This window comes from Gordionus sp. m RMFG-2023, chromosome 4, assembly GCF_954871325.1.
Source record: "Gordionus sp. m RMFG-2023 chromosome 4, tfGorSpeb1-WG-v2, whole genome shotgun sequence".
Lineage (NCBI taxonomy): Eukaryota > Metazoa > Nematomorpha > Gordioida > Chordodea > Parachordodidae > Gordionus > Gordionus sp. m RMFG-2023.
The window spans coordinates 26,579,882-26,595,934 of NC_088778.1; the positions used below are offsets into that span (position 1 = coordinate 26,579,882).

At 27.4% G+C, this 16,053-nt stretch overlaps 1 protein-coding gene across 2 annotated transcripts; it reads left to right on the forward strand.

The window, feature by feature from the left end:
- The first annotated feature begins 2,129 nt into the window (after nt 1-2,129).
- LOC135927884 (DNA methyltransferase 1-associated protein 1-like) lies at nt 2,130-12,305 on the forward strand. Of its 2 annotated transcripts, XM_065464125.1 has the most exons (11): nt 2,130-2,231; nt 2,274-2,353; nt 2,396-2,603; nt 2,648-2,872; nt 2,915-3,022; nt 4,293-4,575; nt 8,070-8,383; nt 8,527-8,607; nt 9,076-9,342; nt 11,021-11,290; nt 12,110-12,304. In XM_065464125.1, exons 1-11 carry the CDS (start codon nt 2,157-2,159, stop codon nt 12,209-12,211), a joined length of 2,013 nt encoding a protein of 670 aa, XP_065320197.1. In that variant the 5' UTR covers nt 2,130-2,156; the 3' UTR covers nt 12,212-12,304. The 2 variants fall into 2 exon arrangements, with proteins under 2 accessions (XP_065320197.1, XP_065320196.1); XM_065464124.1 differs by having other exon boundaries at nt 2,648-3,022; nt 12,110-12,305.
- Nucleotides 12,306-16,053: the final 3,748 nt, after the last annotated feature.

Here is a 16,053-nt window from a genome sequence, read left to right on the forward strand (position 1 = left end):
GATTGGCTATTTTAAAAACGCCTTCGACCCGAGAAGCTAAAATTGGATTTCCCCGTGTTGCTAATGAATTAAAGATTTTATTTCAGGAAATTTATCCAATGTTTTATATTCGTTTGATAGACAATCCTCTTCTAAGTTGTCCACTAATTCATCAATTAATAAAAAAATAAGATTTAGGAATTGGCATTTTATCATAATGTCACTCATTGGTATTCTTTTATAGCAGAATTTATAATAGATATCATATAACCATTAAACCTCTGAGTTTATTCTTCAAATATAAATGAGATTACTTTATTACTAAATGTGTATTGTACTACTTCTCAATTGATATCTACAAAATAAAATGCAAACCATTCCAAATTAGATTATACGCTAGAGACCTCCGAACTATATTTTTGGATCTAAGGACCAACTTGTGACCCGATGCCTAAATTTTAATAAAGATTTATTTCTAAATTTTTATGTTATGCGTCTAATTTGAATATTCAGCTATAGTTTAATTATGTTTTTATATTTTATTTATTACAAAATATGATGTGAAAATTAATAGTAGATATCCCATATTATTATTTTATTTAAACTTTTCTTATTTTTAAATACATTTTACAATTGTGATATTCAATCAAAGAAGTAAATATAGTATTAATATTTCTTGAGTTATTTGTAAATACTAGTTACTATTAAATTTTAAAAAAACCTTTATAAATAATTCGTTGAACTTCGCGGATAATGCAAAATTTTAGGGAAAAAAAAAATAAGTGCACAAAAAGGAAATAAAAGTGATTCCATTAAAATACGAAAATATCTTTAATAATGAAAATATATATGAATACGTATCCGGTATCTAAATTTTAAAAAGATAGCAAAGATCTGAAAGTCAGGCCGGCTAAATTTTGAGGGAAAAAAATAAAATAGTGTTTTCGCTTCTTTTATTAAAATAAAACGATAATTATAGTTTATTTGAGATTAGCACTAAGTTTTAAATTTAATATGAAAATGGGCTTAATTTATTATTTTTCAATAATATTATAAAAAATTTGAACCAGGTTTGGGCAAAATAAATTTTGAAAAAAGTGGCTGGGATCATGCCCAAAAAATTTCGAAATTACTCTAGTTTACAACACTAAACAAGCTAAAATGATTCTTTCGGCAAATTTTTTGCCATGCATGATTCTACAAATATATGCGAATGAAATTTTAATTTATACCCCTATTCCTACTGTGATAGTAGGCTTTTTATCATATTCAGCACTTTTAAAGATTACTACAACCTATTGTATTAATAACAAGGAAGAGATAGATATTTTTTAAAAAATTGATTTTAACCATCTATTTTATTAACAAGTATTTATTTATTTGATATCGTTTTACAAAATAAAATAAACATTACATAATAATTAAGTTTTGAATAATTGAATTTGTAAATATTATAAAAAACATTAATATATATATGAAAATATAATGATAATCTTAATAAATATAATTACGTGGAGATTTTTCTTAAGTGAATGGAAATCCTTTTTTTTCGTTTTTTATTATGGGGAGTGTTGACTAGATGTTAGCAATAGGTAAAGAAAATTTGTGGCGTATTTAAAGTAAAATTTGTTTTAAAAGAATCCTACTTTTTTTTTATCTATCATATCGGGCATAGCGCATGCCTTTTCGGGAATCAAATTATGTCTATTTTTAGATGATCTTTATAAATATGTCATTTGTGGGCAATATATTTTGCAATTACATTCTCTTCTATTGATTGAAAGTTATATATTATTAAGACATTTGATATGGAAGCATCAGAGAGTGAAGAATAATAATATGAATTTGTAAACTTATTCGCAAGTGCTAGGCATATTTAACATTTGTAATTGCATTTTAACTAAAATTTTGTAATTTTTTGATGATTAAAAAATTTACCTCTTTTCCTTACATCTTAGAATGAATAGTCTCTTATAAATATATAATTATTGATGCATAAATATTATTTATGAAAGGATTCAAATGTTTGTGATAATATTTTTATATCTCGGATAATAAATAGCACATTTGTTATAAACCATATATATTGTATAATTATAAGAAAATGGATGTGAAATAAATTTCCTTGTATATATTTCCAAATTTTGCGTAACACCACTTCATTCAATAAATCCTAGATGCAAGCTGATTTAGATGATAAAAATAATGAAGCTAAAACAAACGGGATTTTATCTAATGCCAAATCAGAAAAGGTATTTTATGACAAGATAAATATATTAAGTTATTTTAATTAGAATATTAAACCTAGAAGGATATTTAAGAAACCTGAGGGTATGCATAGAGAATTATACTCCTTAATCAGAAATGATAACAAGTAAATTTTATTCAAATATATTTTTTTCAGTACTATTAATAGGGAGCCGCCTCCTTTTATTATTACGGATCTGACACCTACAAAATATATGACTAATAAAATATATGTCAATAAGCATAAAAAAGTTAGAAAATGGTTATGGACTTCATTTAATCATTCTGAAAGAAAAGATAATTTAAAGTTATTTCACTGGCAAAGAGAACAAGATATAGATACTGGCAAACCTTATCCATTTGCAAAATTTAATAAGGTATTTAAATAATTATACTTTGTTTTTTTATATATTATATAAAGTCACCAGATGTACCTGTGTTTACAAATGAAGAATATGACAAATTTTTAGTGAGTGAAAGTTGGACCCAAAAGGAAACTAATTATCTGATATATTTAGCCAAGCAATTTAATATAAATTTTATTGTGATGAATGATCGATGGGACAGAAATATATATGGTGATAAGCATAACAGCATTGAAGATTTAAAAAAACGTTATCATGATATTTACAATGCTTTGGCCAAAGTTTTTAATGTATATATGTATATTAATATAATATGTATTGAGGCACGGGCCCCTATAGGCATTGAGCCTAATTTATGGTTATTTGATGCTGCTTATGAAATGAAACGGAAAACACAATTAAATAATTTGTGGAATAGAACTCCTGAACAGGTTTTTAAATATTAATAAAAAAAAATATTTCTAAATGTTGGCCTATTTTATTTATTGATCCATTTTAAAATATATCTTATTTTTTATTGTGTCACTTGGGGGGGGGGGTGCAGTGGCTTGGGTACTTTGAAAAAATTGAAAAGTTCCCTCAAAATTTGAAAATATTTTTTAAACTAAATGTAATTTTGAAAGTAAAATGTTTTAAAATTATTTTGATCTCCCTAAGTTGTATAGGATAGTGAAACACCTGTTGATTATATTATTTATTAATGCTTGTTTGTACACGTAATTATTTTTTTTATATAAAAATTTGATAATCAGTAGAAAATTATTTTTATTTTATAGTTTATTTTTTGTACAAAATAGACATCAGTTCATATAAGCCCAATAAAAACCTATCTCTTCTCACTAGCTTCTCTCTACTATTTTTTTAGGCATCATTTTTAAAATCGTTATCCTTTTCTTTGCCTTAATCATAATTTTTTATTTATCACCGTTATTTGTTTTGTCTTAGAAAAATTTTTCCTTTTATATTATGTTAGTTATATTTACATAAATAAAGGAACATGAATGTAAGAAAAAATTTAAATATTAGATTTTTTTAGCAAAAATATTTCTTTAAAAACAATATTAATCCTAGCCATCTCATATATTACCCCACTAGCCCAAATCATGCCCATATCATTGCACAACCAGATTTTAAAACCATTTTGCAATATAAAAGCTAACCCATATTTCTAGAACATATATCTGTAATTTTTTTTATTTTTAATAACCTGTATCTCTCTAACCTTTTAATTTTAACTCTTACCTATATCTGAACTTTTAATAAAACCCCTCTTACACTATCAAATTTTATATTCATATTAGACAACATCCTTTTATTACTAAAGATTTATTTAGTGCATGATATTTTATATATGTATCTCTCTTTAGTTTGTCTTTGAAAAGATAAATTCCAAGCATTCACAAGTAAAGGTTGTTATAGACCAACATTACCAAAAAAATTTATAATCCCGGACCATAAAATAAATTGTACTAGTTATCTAGCCCTATTTGTAATAATTTTTATGAAGGAAAATAGAGATGCCTAATTGTAAGATTTAAAAAAATTGTGAACTTCAGGTCTAGCCCATAAAAATATTTTACAAGGTATCTTGCCAGGCCTGAAAATCTATTTGCTAGTGGCCAAACTAACTTCTAATCACAAAAGCCTTTCTAAAATTTCTTATGCTTAATAATCACGTTTTGTTTAAATATTTTTATTCAGATTGAAGAGGAGCAATATCTAATACAAAAGCTAAAGAAGATAGAGACTAGGAAGAAAGATCGGGAAAAAAAAATTCAAGATTTGCAAAAAATAATATCGATTGCTGATTCAAACTTGATAGCTCAAAGATGTAAAAAATATTTAACCGAAACTCAAGCCTTAGATGAAGTTAATAAAATGGCGGTGAGTCCCAATAAACAATACTTTGGGGAAGAAATAATCCGAGACAGTAGTAACTTAAATGAAATCAACATTAAGCTGGAAGAATTGTCCAATAGTTCATGTATAAAATTTTCTTTCTTAATAAAAAATTAATATCTTCAGTTTTATTAATAGCTATAATGTATTAACCCATTTACTCCCAATATAGTAGAGTTCATCAGAACCAATACAATATACTCTTGATATCCTCATTAAGCTTGGTGATCTTCTTGACACTTCCATAAATTATTTTTTTCGTTTTTAAAAACTTTTTCAACCTTCCACACATAACTTTATACTCTGCTTTCAACTTGCTTTTTTATTGTCATAAAATTATGTTTCCCAAACACTCATAAAATTATATTATGTAATATATAAATAAAATATGCGGAGATCCTGTGAATTTATCGATAGGCATTGTTTGAGAGTTGTAGCCGACATTCTATTTCGTTTTTTGTAAGGGTATCGGAAGCTCGGGAAAATAATCTTTCGCTGGTAACCGATTTTCTTTGTTGCCCTAAATAATCTCTGGCCATGGTCGATAACTTTGGAAATCACTTGGCATTTCCAGACCACCAGCTATGAACATCCACTTTGTTTTTGCCACTGGATCCGCCAAATAATCCTAAATCTCTTCTATAGCAGGATTTGGGATAATATAAGCATCTCTAAATATAAAATATGAATGATTTTATATAAATAATTAGAATTAATTTCTATATATACCTTCTCATCTCATTCAATATATTAACCGACATCAAATTAGATACGGTATCCACAAATTCATGCCTGAGAGGAAGATGCTTCGTAACTACTAAATAAACTTTCGTAACATCCCGCGGTATTAATAAAATAGGCAGAAAGACCTTTTTGGTCCTTGGGTCTAGAAAATTGCCTACGTAGCTTTCGAATTTTGTCATATGCGACATATAAATAACGCATTTATCAATCTTCTTCGATACCTATTTAATAGCTTTAATTTGATGATAGTCAGCATGTCTATCTAAGGTTCTATAAATATTTTATATATACAAAATCGCCATCCCAATTTGTAGGGGATCTTTCGGAACATACTTCATAGGTAATTTTATAAAAAGGATAAAGAAATAGTTGGAGTTGTTTTAAAAATTCGTAATCCTCAATATTTAAAGAAAAACTTTCTTGCCCTAATCCTTGACAACCTGTATATGCTATATAAAATAAAATAGTATCAAACATTAAATATTATTATAATACTTTATTTATGCTAGATAACATTATGAATTTACTATTCCACTTTGTTGCAACATCCATTGGAAATACGGCCACCTCTAATATTTATAAATTCTTGCATATATTTAGGACTCCCTATGTAGTTTTTTAACAAATTTTTCAACCATGTACAGCTCTTTAAAAAATGTGTCTACATGTCTCTATCCCCAAATATAAAAAATGCGTTAACCATTATTCATTCGGATTTCTACATATGATATTTTTATTTTTTACTTTTAATGCCACCTTATGGACATATATTTATTAAATTTTAAAAATTGCAAATTAAATTTGAGATATTATGAGCTGATAAATATTATCAAATAGTCTCCTTTTTATTTAATTATATATCAAATTTTTGAATATTTTTTATTTTATCCATGATTTCTTATCCCAAATTTCTCATTAATTTAAATTTTAGTCAATATTAGGTAAAGATAACGATCAATCTTTTTATTATTTATTATTCTAAATATAAAATTAAACTTAAGACATTTTTATTAAATTATACAATGGAAAAATTTATAAAAGTTTAAAAAAATTTTTTTAATAAACAAATGAATCCTTTAATTATGTAAGGTTTCGTATAATACCTTTCTTTTTTATTCGTTGCTATTAAAAAATTAGTGTAAACAATTTAAACTTAATAAAATTTGTTCTTTTTCTTTCCCTTTTTCTTGCAATAATGACTTATATGTAAAGTTTAGTAACATCTTTCTTTTTCCCTGCATTAAATATTGATTATTCTAAAAATAATATATTGACCATTTTAATGAGTGTGCGCAGTATATTAAATAAATATTGTTTATTTCTATATTAAATATTACTGCAATTTTATAATGTGGAAGGGGGGAGGGGCTGAATATAGTGTATTAAACGGCTCATTTTGAGCCGATTCTTAAAAAACGACTAATAATATTTTAGCCAGAAAAATATTGCATAAGCCTCAAGATTTCGATAATATATGTCTAGATCTTTGTTCCTTCTACGAGCAAAATCTTCAGGCTTGGGTAATATATATCTGGATGAAGTATTGAGTTAGCCGTTTTTAAAAATCGGCTCGAAACGAGCCGTTTAACAACACTAGCTGAATAGGCAGAACATTTCCCTCTGGGGCGAGAAGGCGAGGGTTCGAATCTGGTTGATGCAAAAAAATATTCTTTCTGGGTTCAAATTTCACCCTAAATCCGAATTTAAACTCGAATTCTGCCAGGCGGATCGGTCGAAATTTTAAAATTAGGGGTTTCCTTAAATTTGATAACATTGTGATGATAGGAAAACGATCACATTTTGATTACGAAGATTTTATATATAGATACTCCAAAATATATCTAATTTTTTTTAAATGACAGATAAATAATCAAAGAAAACAAACACAAATTAAACTGTTAAAAAATAGCTTAAACAAAATTAGTTTCAAGAAACGAATTAATATTACCACAGGACAGAAAATATGTATATTTTCCTTTGATATTAAAATAAAAATAGATTAGTAGATAATTAATCTCCTTTTTATTTGATAAAAATTGGTTATTAAGTATAAAAATATGTTTCTGAAAATTAGTTTAAAAATATAATTTGTATCATAAAATTTCGATTAATCTCTTTTAGCAATGCAGTATTTGCGGGCGGTATTTTAATTTTTTTAAATATACCCGAGCCGGGTCATATATTTAAACCCTGGCCGGATGGCTGAAAAAAATTCGAGCCGGTCGGTACCTCTGCAATACCCTAATTTATTCATACCGATATAGAATAGTTTAGACAAATTGAGCATCTCACTCTAAAAGATGAACCATTTTTCTCCCATTTCATTACATTTGGCAACATGTGTGATGAATAAGATGCCCGCGATCTTTTAAAAATGTCATAATTCAATGCATATTATTTTATAATCTCGTTAAAAATTCTAATCATCACCTTTATTTAATTGAATATTTTTTTCTCCGGTCTGACTTGGTCGATTTATAGGGCTATACAATAATTGACCAATTTATGTTTTTACATGTTTCAGATTTCATTTCGTATAAAAAAATATAAATGAGCAAAAAATAAATAACATAAAAATATTATATTAATTTTATGCTTGGGTTGATGCTCTGTCTGAACGATTGATTTCACGGACCAGATCAACCCATTTGGTTGAGTTAGATAAAAAATAAAAATTTATGATAAATAATGTTAATTTTAACTGAAATTTAGACTCTGAAAATTAAAAATAAAATTAATTTTTTGGATAAGGGGCCATGAAGATAAAGCTTTAAATATTTTTTTTAACCAACTATTAATATAATCAGTCCCTCTTTTTCAAAATTGAAAAAAAAGCACTGAATTACAATCATCTCGATGTTAGTTCAGAAGAAACGGGTAGTAATTTTAGTTTTAACCAACCACCCATCAATCCTCATACCCCGAACAATCCCAATAAACGATTTAAAAACTCGCCCTCTTTCAAAAACGTGAGGGGAAGTAATCAAACTCAAATTAGTAGGCTTTCGTCCTCTCAAAATGCCATGTTCAATAAATACGGGTCGTTTCAGACTGGTTCAATGTCCACGAATATTGGTCAATCTACCAGTAGGGTCTCTAGTAAACAACGACATCATAACAGGGCCTCCGCCTTTCATCATTATCAACAGGTGCCTTTTTACAATTTTTTATACAATGTTGCTATATTTTAATTTAATAAAAAAAATATTCATATAATTGAGTCCATTGATGTACTTTTATATATTGATTATTTGATTTGTATTTTAATGTAAATTATTTTATTATTATACAGGCAATGTTTGACCAAGCCAATTTCTCTGGTATCAAATTTCCTGATTATAAATCCTCCGGTGTTTTCCTGAGGAGCAATAAGGTGGAATTTAATTATTTATATTTTTTATACTGACTAATCATTTTTCGTAATTAACACTTTTTAAGAGCTTAGCAATCATAAAGAAATTCTTAAGTTAATTTAATTTAAAATAATGATTGAAATACCCATCAGCTTTTTATTAAATCTACTTTCCCCATAGTTTGTAGTGTGGAAAATTCTAGGTTGATTGCCAAATTTATATTCAATAATTTATGAAGAAAATTATCACTATTATTTTGATTTGAATGAAGGACACGTGATTTTTACCCCATTTTAAAAAGAAATATATTTTTAGGAATAGAAATCAAGATTGTGTAAAACTTGTTGCACAAATTTTTCTTAATTTTTTATAAATGGCTTATTTGATTTCGTGTTTTTTAATATAGTTTTGAATTTTTTAAAATATTTTAAAAGCAGCCCAAATAATACATTATTATTATTTGCTTGTTCTACAAAAAATATATCAAGATGAAATTACCTATAAGCTTGGGTCAGAAAAAGACCAAAGCCATTGAACAAGCTTTAGTCGAACTTTTAGGAGGAGGTGAGTCCGGTATTAAGCCACCTCCATCTAACCCCAACCCCCTAGAGAATAGTCAAGATCCTAACAAAAACTACGAGAAAGATGGGAGAGAAGAAAAGGAAAAAGAAGTAATTAACAGGAACGCCGTATCTTATTACAATCACCCTTACCATCCTCCAGCGAATGAATCTGTCGTGCTAGCTTTTAATAATGTAATTATGATATAGTTATTATTATATATAATATTCATCACCTTGCCCAATATTCAGTTTTATCATTCATTCAATTGTTAGTTACATTAAATACTCGCCCCGAGCCCCTCAGGTTATATATAATATACTGAATAATGCGAATAATTTGATGTGAGTTATATAGTTTAGAATTATTACATCGTAAAAATCAAAGAACCCTTGCCTGTTACTTGCTTAAATATAATCTAATGAAATAGTATGTAAGATGATGGTTATCCAAATTAAGGAAAATTCTCTATTACCAATTTTGCATGGTATAAATTTTTATTTATTTTTAGTCCCGAGCCTGGGCTCATCACAGTCTTGAAAAAAATATTTAGAAAGAATTTTCTTAAAATTAAGACATGAACCGGGATTTGAGCTCATCTTTATAATGTTCTACTGCGGGGGCTTAAATTTTTACGGTTTGGACAGGAATGGTCACGGATTTTTAATTTTTTACCGTCCTCCACGTATTTTTAAAATTTTATTGTTTTAAAACAGATGAATTGATACATTAAATTTTTAATCAATATCAATCAGTAGATGATACTACTCAGAAATAATAATTAACCTTCTTAAATTTTGAAATTTTCTCTTTGGTACCATTATGCTATAAATTTATAAAAAAAAGTAAAAATGTAAACCGATTAAAAAAGAAAGAAGATTATTCTTTATTTTCCGATTTATTATTTTTTTTTATTATAATTTTATAAATGACAAATAAATAAATTAAGAAAAAAAAAATAGTGATCAGAGTTTGAAATGCTCGTCAGAATGGAAAAAATCTTCAAAGTTTTATGATCTCTGAAGATTTTTTAAGAGTGCTCATACACAATATTTGATTTAATTTTACATAAAATTTTTAATATTTTTTGTAAGCAAATCTTTTTTGATTGTTTACACATAAAAAAAATATTTTATGATTGAAATCTAGTGTTGTTAAATGGCGCGATTTGAGCCGATTTTTAAAAATGACTAACTCAAGATTTTAGCCAGAAAAATTTTCCCAAGGCCTTGAGATTTTGCTAACAGATGTCCAAACCCTTGTGCCATCTATGAGCAAAATCTTCAGGTTTACGTTATTTATTTATTTTTTGATAAAATATTGAGTTAGCCCTTTTTAAAAATAAAAAATTGATCTTTATACATATCTTTTAATTAAAAATATCTTTGAAGGTGTTTTTTTTTCAAACTCTTGAAAATGTTAATCTTTTCTTCTTCTTCAAGCAAATATAAATATAACACTACATTATTATTTTTGATATTTGGGTTTTGGTATAGATAAAAAGGTGGCATTAAATGTATCTAATATTAGAATAGTTTTGAGTTTGACTGTATTTTGTGAATTTTTTGTAAGGAAATTGATATTGTGGGAAGCAAAATTAAAGATTAAATAGTTTAAGATAAAAGGTGGCATTAAATGTATCTAATATTAAAGTAGTTTTGAGTTTGACCGTATTTTATGAATTTTTTTGGAAGGAAATTGATATTGTGGGAAGCAAAATTAAAGATTAAATAGTTTAAGATATTGAATTAAAAAAATTTGATATACAAGTTTACATAATAATTTAATATACAACGTTAAATACATATAAATATGTTATATTTATAAAGTGTTAGTTTATATTATTTAAAAATCGTACAAAACAAAAAATAGTTACGCACAGATATCATCCTTTTGTACGAACTCAAGGGAGCTCTGACAGCCACGCAACACGAAATCCAATATCTTAAAATGTACAGGGACGAGATATCCCAAGCAAATTTTAACTCACAAGATGCCTTGAATGATGATGGTAGTGTTAATGATGATATTTCTTTTAATGCTACTACTACAACACATGAACAACAAGAGACAAATGTTAGTCAACATGACGAAAGCATGGATTTTACCACCGCTAATAATTTTATCGATATTTCCGCCCAAGTAAGTTATTCCTTAATTTATTTTTGTTATTCAATGGCATTGTTAGAAAAGGTGCAGAAAGAGTCTAAAAATTTCCTTTTCTAAATTGACTCACAAAAATCTACGTTATACATGTTGTAATGCAATATTGTTTTCACAAAATGATTTAAAGTTCGAGGTATTTAGAATATTTGACAAACTTCCATCTTATATTTTTAGCAAATTGGAGAAAACGAAATTACTGATTTAATTTACGATGCACACTTGTTCAAGCATATTTAATGCTATTAAGACATCGTAACCGACGAAATAGGGTTCAGTGAGATTTTTATAATATGATCATAAGAACATTTCGATAAACAATTTTAAATAAGAGGGGGGGGGGGGGTGGCAAATCTCAATAATAAAGGGGTAAGGTTTTGTTATAATTTAAGAGTAGTTATATTATTATTTTTAGGACTAATTTACCCTGAATTCGCAGTTAGCGCGAATTTGTGGCGAAGTATACGAAAATGTATATAAAAATTATTTGTTTACTTCACCACAAATTCACGCTAACTTTGAATGCAGGATTAGGCATCGTTTGTTAGCGATGTAACGTTCATCGCTAAACTATAGTATAGCTGTGTAATTCAACATTATATATTTTGTAAATTACGCGTCTCTTGAGCGCGGTATTCCGTACACGAGGCCTTTTTCAATAATGGCTAATGATAGACAACCGGACCGGTTCAGACTGCTAATGCCATTTCATTTTCAAAAAATGGTCTGCTAGCAATATTAATAATACAAATTTATTTTAAAAAAATTACTATTCAAATTTTTTTTACATATTTTAAGAGAATAAAGATGGAATATAAAGAACTAACCAGTATACCATCATCTACTAATTTCGCCGGAAATGAGCCTAACGATCTCCATCTTATTAAAGAAGAAAAATGACCCATTATAATTCACCTTTTTTTCTAATTCATATTTGCGTCTTAGTTTATATTTATTCGTCCGTTTAAAATAAATATGGAATTGTTTTCCCTATTACTGTATTAAAAATGTTGCAAAAGAAGAAATGAATATTTATTTTATAATTTTATGATAAATAATATAACAACGAATCATGATATATAGGAATAAAAAAAATTTATTGTCTGTAAACACAATAGCAGATTATTCTAGTCTAGCTTTTAATAGTTAAATAAATAATAAATGAAAACTAAATATTTAATTATAAAGTATACATAGTCTTATAACATATTATAACACTAATTACTTTTTTACAAACAAAACTAGTAAGTAGACGATTAAAATAAATTTTCACAAAAGATATTTCACAACGTTCGGTTAATTGGATTGGATTGCTATATAAAATTATTAGCTAAAACACTCTGGTTATGTATAAGGCCTATATTAAGCGTTTTTTTTAAATTTAAGGTTACAGTATTAGAAAAAAGTTTTAAGAAAATTGGCACATTTTTTATTCCACGAGGAAAATATTATAATTCCTCTTAAAATCAAAATTTCAAGATGACTATTAAATTACAAATATAAATTTTATTTAATTTGAAGATTAGATTAGGCAATAATTTAACCGCAAGGAAGAAGAGAAGAGTACTGATAGGTGTCACACTATTACTTCTAAATTTTTATTAAATAAAATAGAAATTAATTATTTTTAAGATAAATTTATTAGAAAATATAATTTTTTTAGTTCGGCATCGAGAAATTGTTTAAATTCCCTTTGATAATTATGTAACGAGCAAAAAAGATATCGGCCTATATCATAAGTGATGCATCGGGCTGATATTTTACTGCATCTATGTAGCGAATATAAAAAATCCATCATTACTTTTGCCAATATTTATCAATCAAAGTTTTCTAATTAAAGCCTCGTTTATAGTATGCGTGAAATACCATGATGTCAAAACCATGCGTAATTAACGAAAGCTAAATTATAACAGATATGTTCTCGTTTAAGAGGCATCGTGGCGTTTTGCTCCTACTATAAACGAGAACTAAGCGAATTGTTTTTTGGTTGTTTGAAAATCATTATTATTTATGGAAAGATTTTTTTTAAAAAATTTACTTTTTTTAGAATAATCATAAAAAATATAGAAATGTTTTGATAATTTTCTACTTTATTATGCATATCGTTATTTTATAAATCTACTCTTTTACTATTACTATATCATTTTTTTTAAAAAAATTATCCACCAGTTTATTAAAAGGGCTTTGAGATAATAATATGATCTAGATGAAATCGAATAAAGATAAACCGAAAAAACGTAAGCTAACTATAAACATCTTTACTAGATTGTTCGAGGATCAAAAAAACATCCCTCAAACGACTCATTTTAATAATCTATATTCGAAGTTAGATGAAGAAGGTCAAAAGAGGTTTTTTCTGGAAAATAAAATGTCGTTTGTGCCAGGGAAAGAGAGAGATTGGATTGACGATTACCTCCAACCGGTCGAAATATATAAAAGAACATCTGTCGATCAGCCAAACCAATCTACCCCAACAAAGTATGATTCAAATTCTCCGCTAATTAAAAATAATAGCCCAGAGAATTTACATTTTTTTAACGATTATGCACGATATCAAATTCTCGATAACTCTGCGGCTTCTAGATCACTCCTGATTCCATCCCCGGACCGAAAACATTACGAGGAATATATTTCGCCTATAAGACGCCGAAGCCCTACTCAACCTCATTCCCAGACTAAAGGAATTATTAAACCAAAAATCAAGAATGTATACGCTAAATTGTTTGAAGCACAGAGTGAATCACCCTACTTGACCACCGATAACAGTCAGTACCACAGATTGGACAAAGATAGCCAAGTCAGATTCTACGCCCAAAATAATATGCGCTCCCCCAAGACGAGTGTGCAGGAAGATTGGATTGAAGATTACCTTCAACAACCGGTAATGCAAATGGAGGCAACCAATAGTTACGATTACAAAGACAGGGAAAACGCGTGCACGTCCAACGGCAAGAGAAAAGCTATCGGGGAAACTTTAATCGGTAAAAAAACGAAAAATGTGAAGGGTAAATATTATCAACCCCTGAATTTGGGCAGCCAGGAGGATTTGAACAACAATCAGCAACTTTTCGATGATTAATCACTTTATTGAGTTTGCTATTCAAGGAGAATAAAACGAATGTATTCTGATGTGTGTTTTTATTTATTTTGTATCAATAAAAAAAAGGTTATTCTCATCATGAAATAATAATATAAATAGTATTTTAAAAATTTCTTTAGTCACTCATTAAAATCAATCATTTCAATTTAGCCAGGTAATTTACTCTTCGTTTAGAATATTATTGATCAAATAATCCATTGTTGAAAAGCCGGAATTACCCTTTTTATTAATATTCAGTCCTCATTCAAAACTGTTTACAATCTATCAGTGTTTTAAGAAATGCGGAATGACATCGATTATTAGCCATTTAACTTGTCTAGAATTTTCCTAAGGATAAAGAAACGCTTGCGAAAGTTTTTCTTTCCATAAATTATATTGGAGAGCGTTAATATACTAAATCAGACTGGCACTTCATTTATTAAAATTACACATTTTTAAGTCAGTTGTAATCAATGTCATTAACTATAGACGCTATTAAAACATTTCCTATGAATGTCTTTCACGCTTCGAGTGGCGGACCACAAATGTATGTACAGTTTTTATTTAAAGATGAATCGTCTCCCTCCATCTATAGAATCGATGGCATTGAATTTTATAGTCATTTTATTTTCGGGAAAATGTAATGAGATTGGGGGGGGGGGGAGTTATTTTTATTTAAAATTATATTTACGATAGCCTTCAAATTTTCCGGTGGGAGGGATTCATTCTTTCCTTCCAGATATGCCATTGGCCTTTATTGTTAGCCATTATTGACGGTTCATAGTTTCTTACCGCCATTTTAATTTAGATACTCTTATTTCTGAATTGATTAGACTATTATTTTTCATAAATATAATAAAATTATCATTTATTAATTTTTTTTTTGATTCTAGAAAAACAACACCATTTTTAATTTCTAAATAATAGTTATTATTCTATATAATGAAAAATAATAGGTAATTTTTTAAAAATATTTATATATTTATTAGCCGATCCATTTATAAACTTCTCCAGGGAAACTATTTCCTGTTTTTAAAAGTTTAATTTCCGGTTACGGAAATACTAAATACAACGCTTTTTGGGGGAATAACTCTTTTAAGGGTACATACATAGTAAAATCTTTTATTGAGATCATTTTTTCGATATCATTAATATAAGATTATTAATTCTTAAATTATCGTGAGGGTGTAAATGGGCCTCTTCAAAATATTTTTATTCGAGCAGCTGTTAAATCACCTCCGTGAATTCGCTACGACGTATAGAAAATATTACATAAATATATTTAATTTTACATTAATCTTTATATACTCCGAGGTGAATTCACGCTGACTATGAATGCAGGGTAAAGCTATATTCTACCAAATGATTTTGCCTACGCCAGTCAAAAATTTATTAAATATACTTACTATATTTTGCCTCGCCACTCAAAGTATATATTTCAATTTATTAAATATTGTGTCGCGGCTGAGTATGTCCAAACTCTTAAAGCATTTTGATATCAGTCTAATGGATAGGTAAGGGTGAAACACTTTCACTTTTATTTATTCATATATTTTGAACTTTACGTTAAATCGTATGCCAAAAAAAATCGATCTTTATATATAGCTTAAGGCCTCGTTTATAGTAAACACGTATAGCGTTCGCTGGATATTTTTCGAAAACA

Excerpts from the sequence above, each read along its gene's own strand:
- LOC135927884 (XM_065464124.1), top strand. The coding sequence starts at position 2,157 with ATGCAAGCTGATTTAGATGATAAAAATAATGAAGCTAAAACAAACGGG. Across the intron at positions 3,023-4,292 it reads GGAATAGAACTCCTGAACAG|ATTGAAGAGGAGCAATATCT; the intron begins GTTTTTAAATAT and ends ATTTTTATTCAG. Across the intron at positions 8,384-8,526 it reads CCTTTCATCATTATCAACAG|GCAATGTTTGACCAAGCCAA; the intron begins GTGCCTTTTTAC and ends ATTATTATACAG.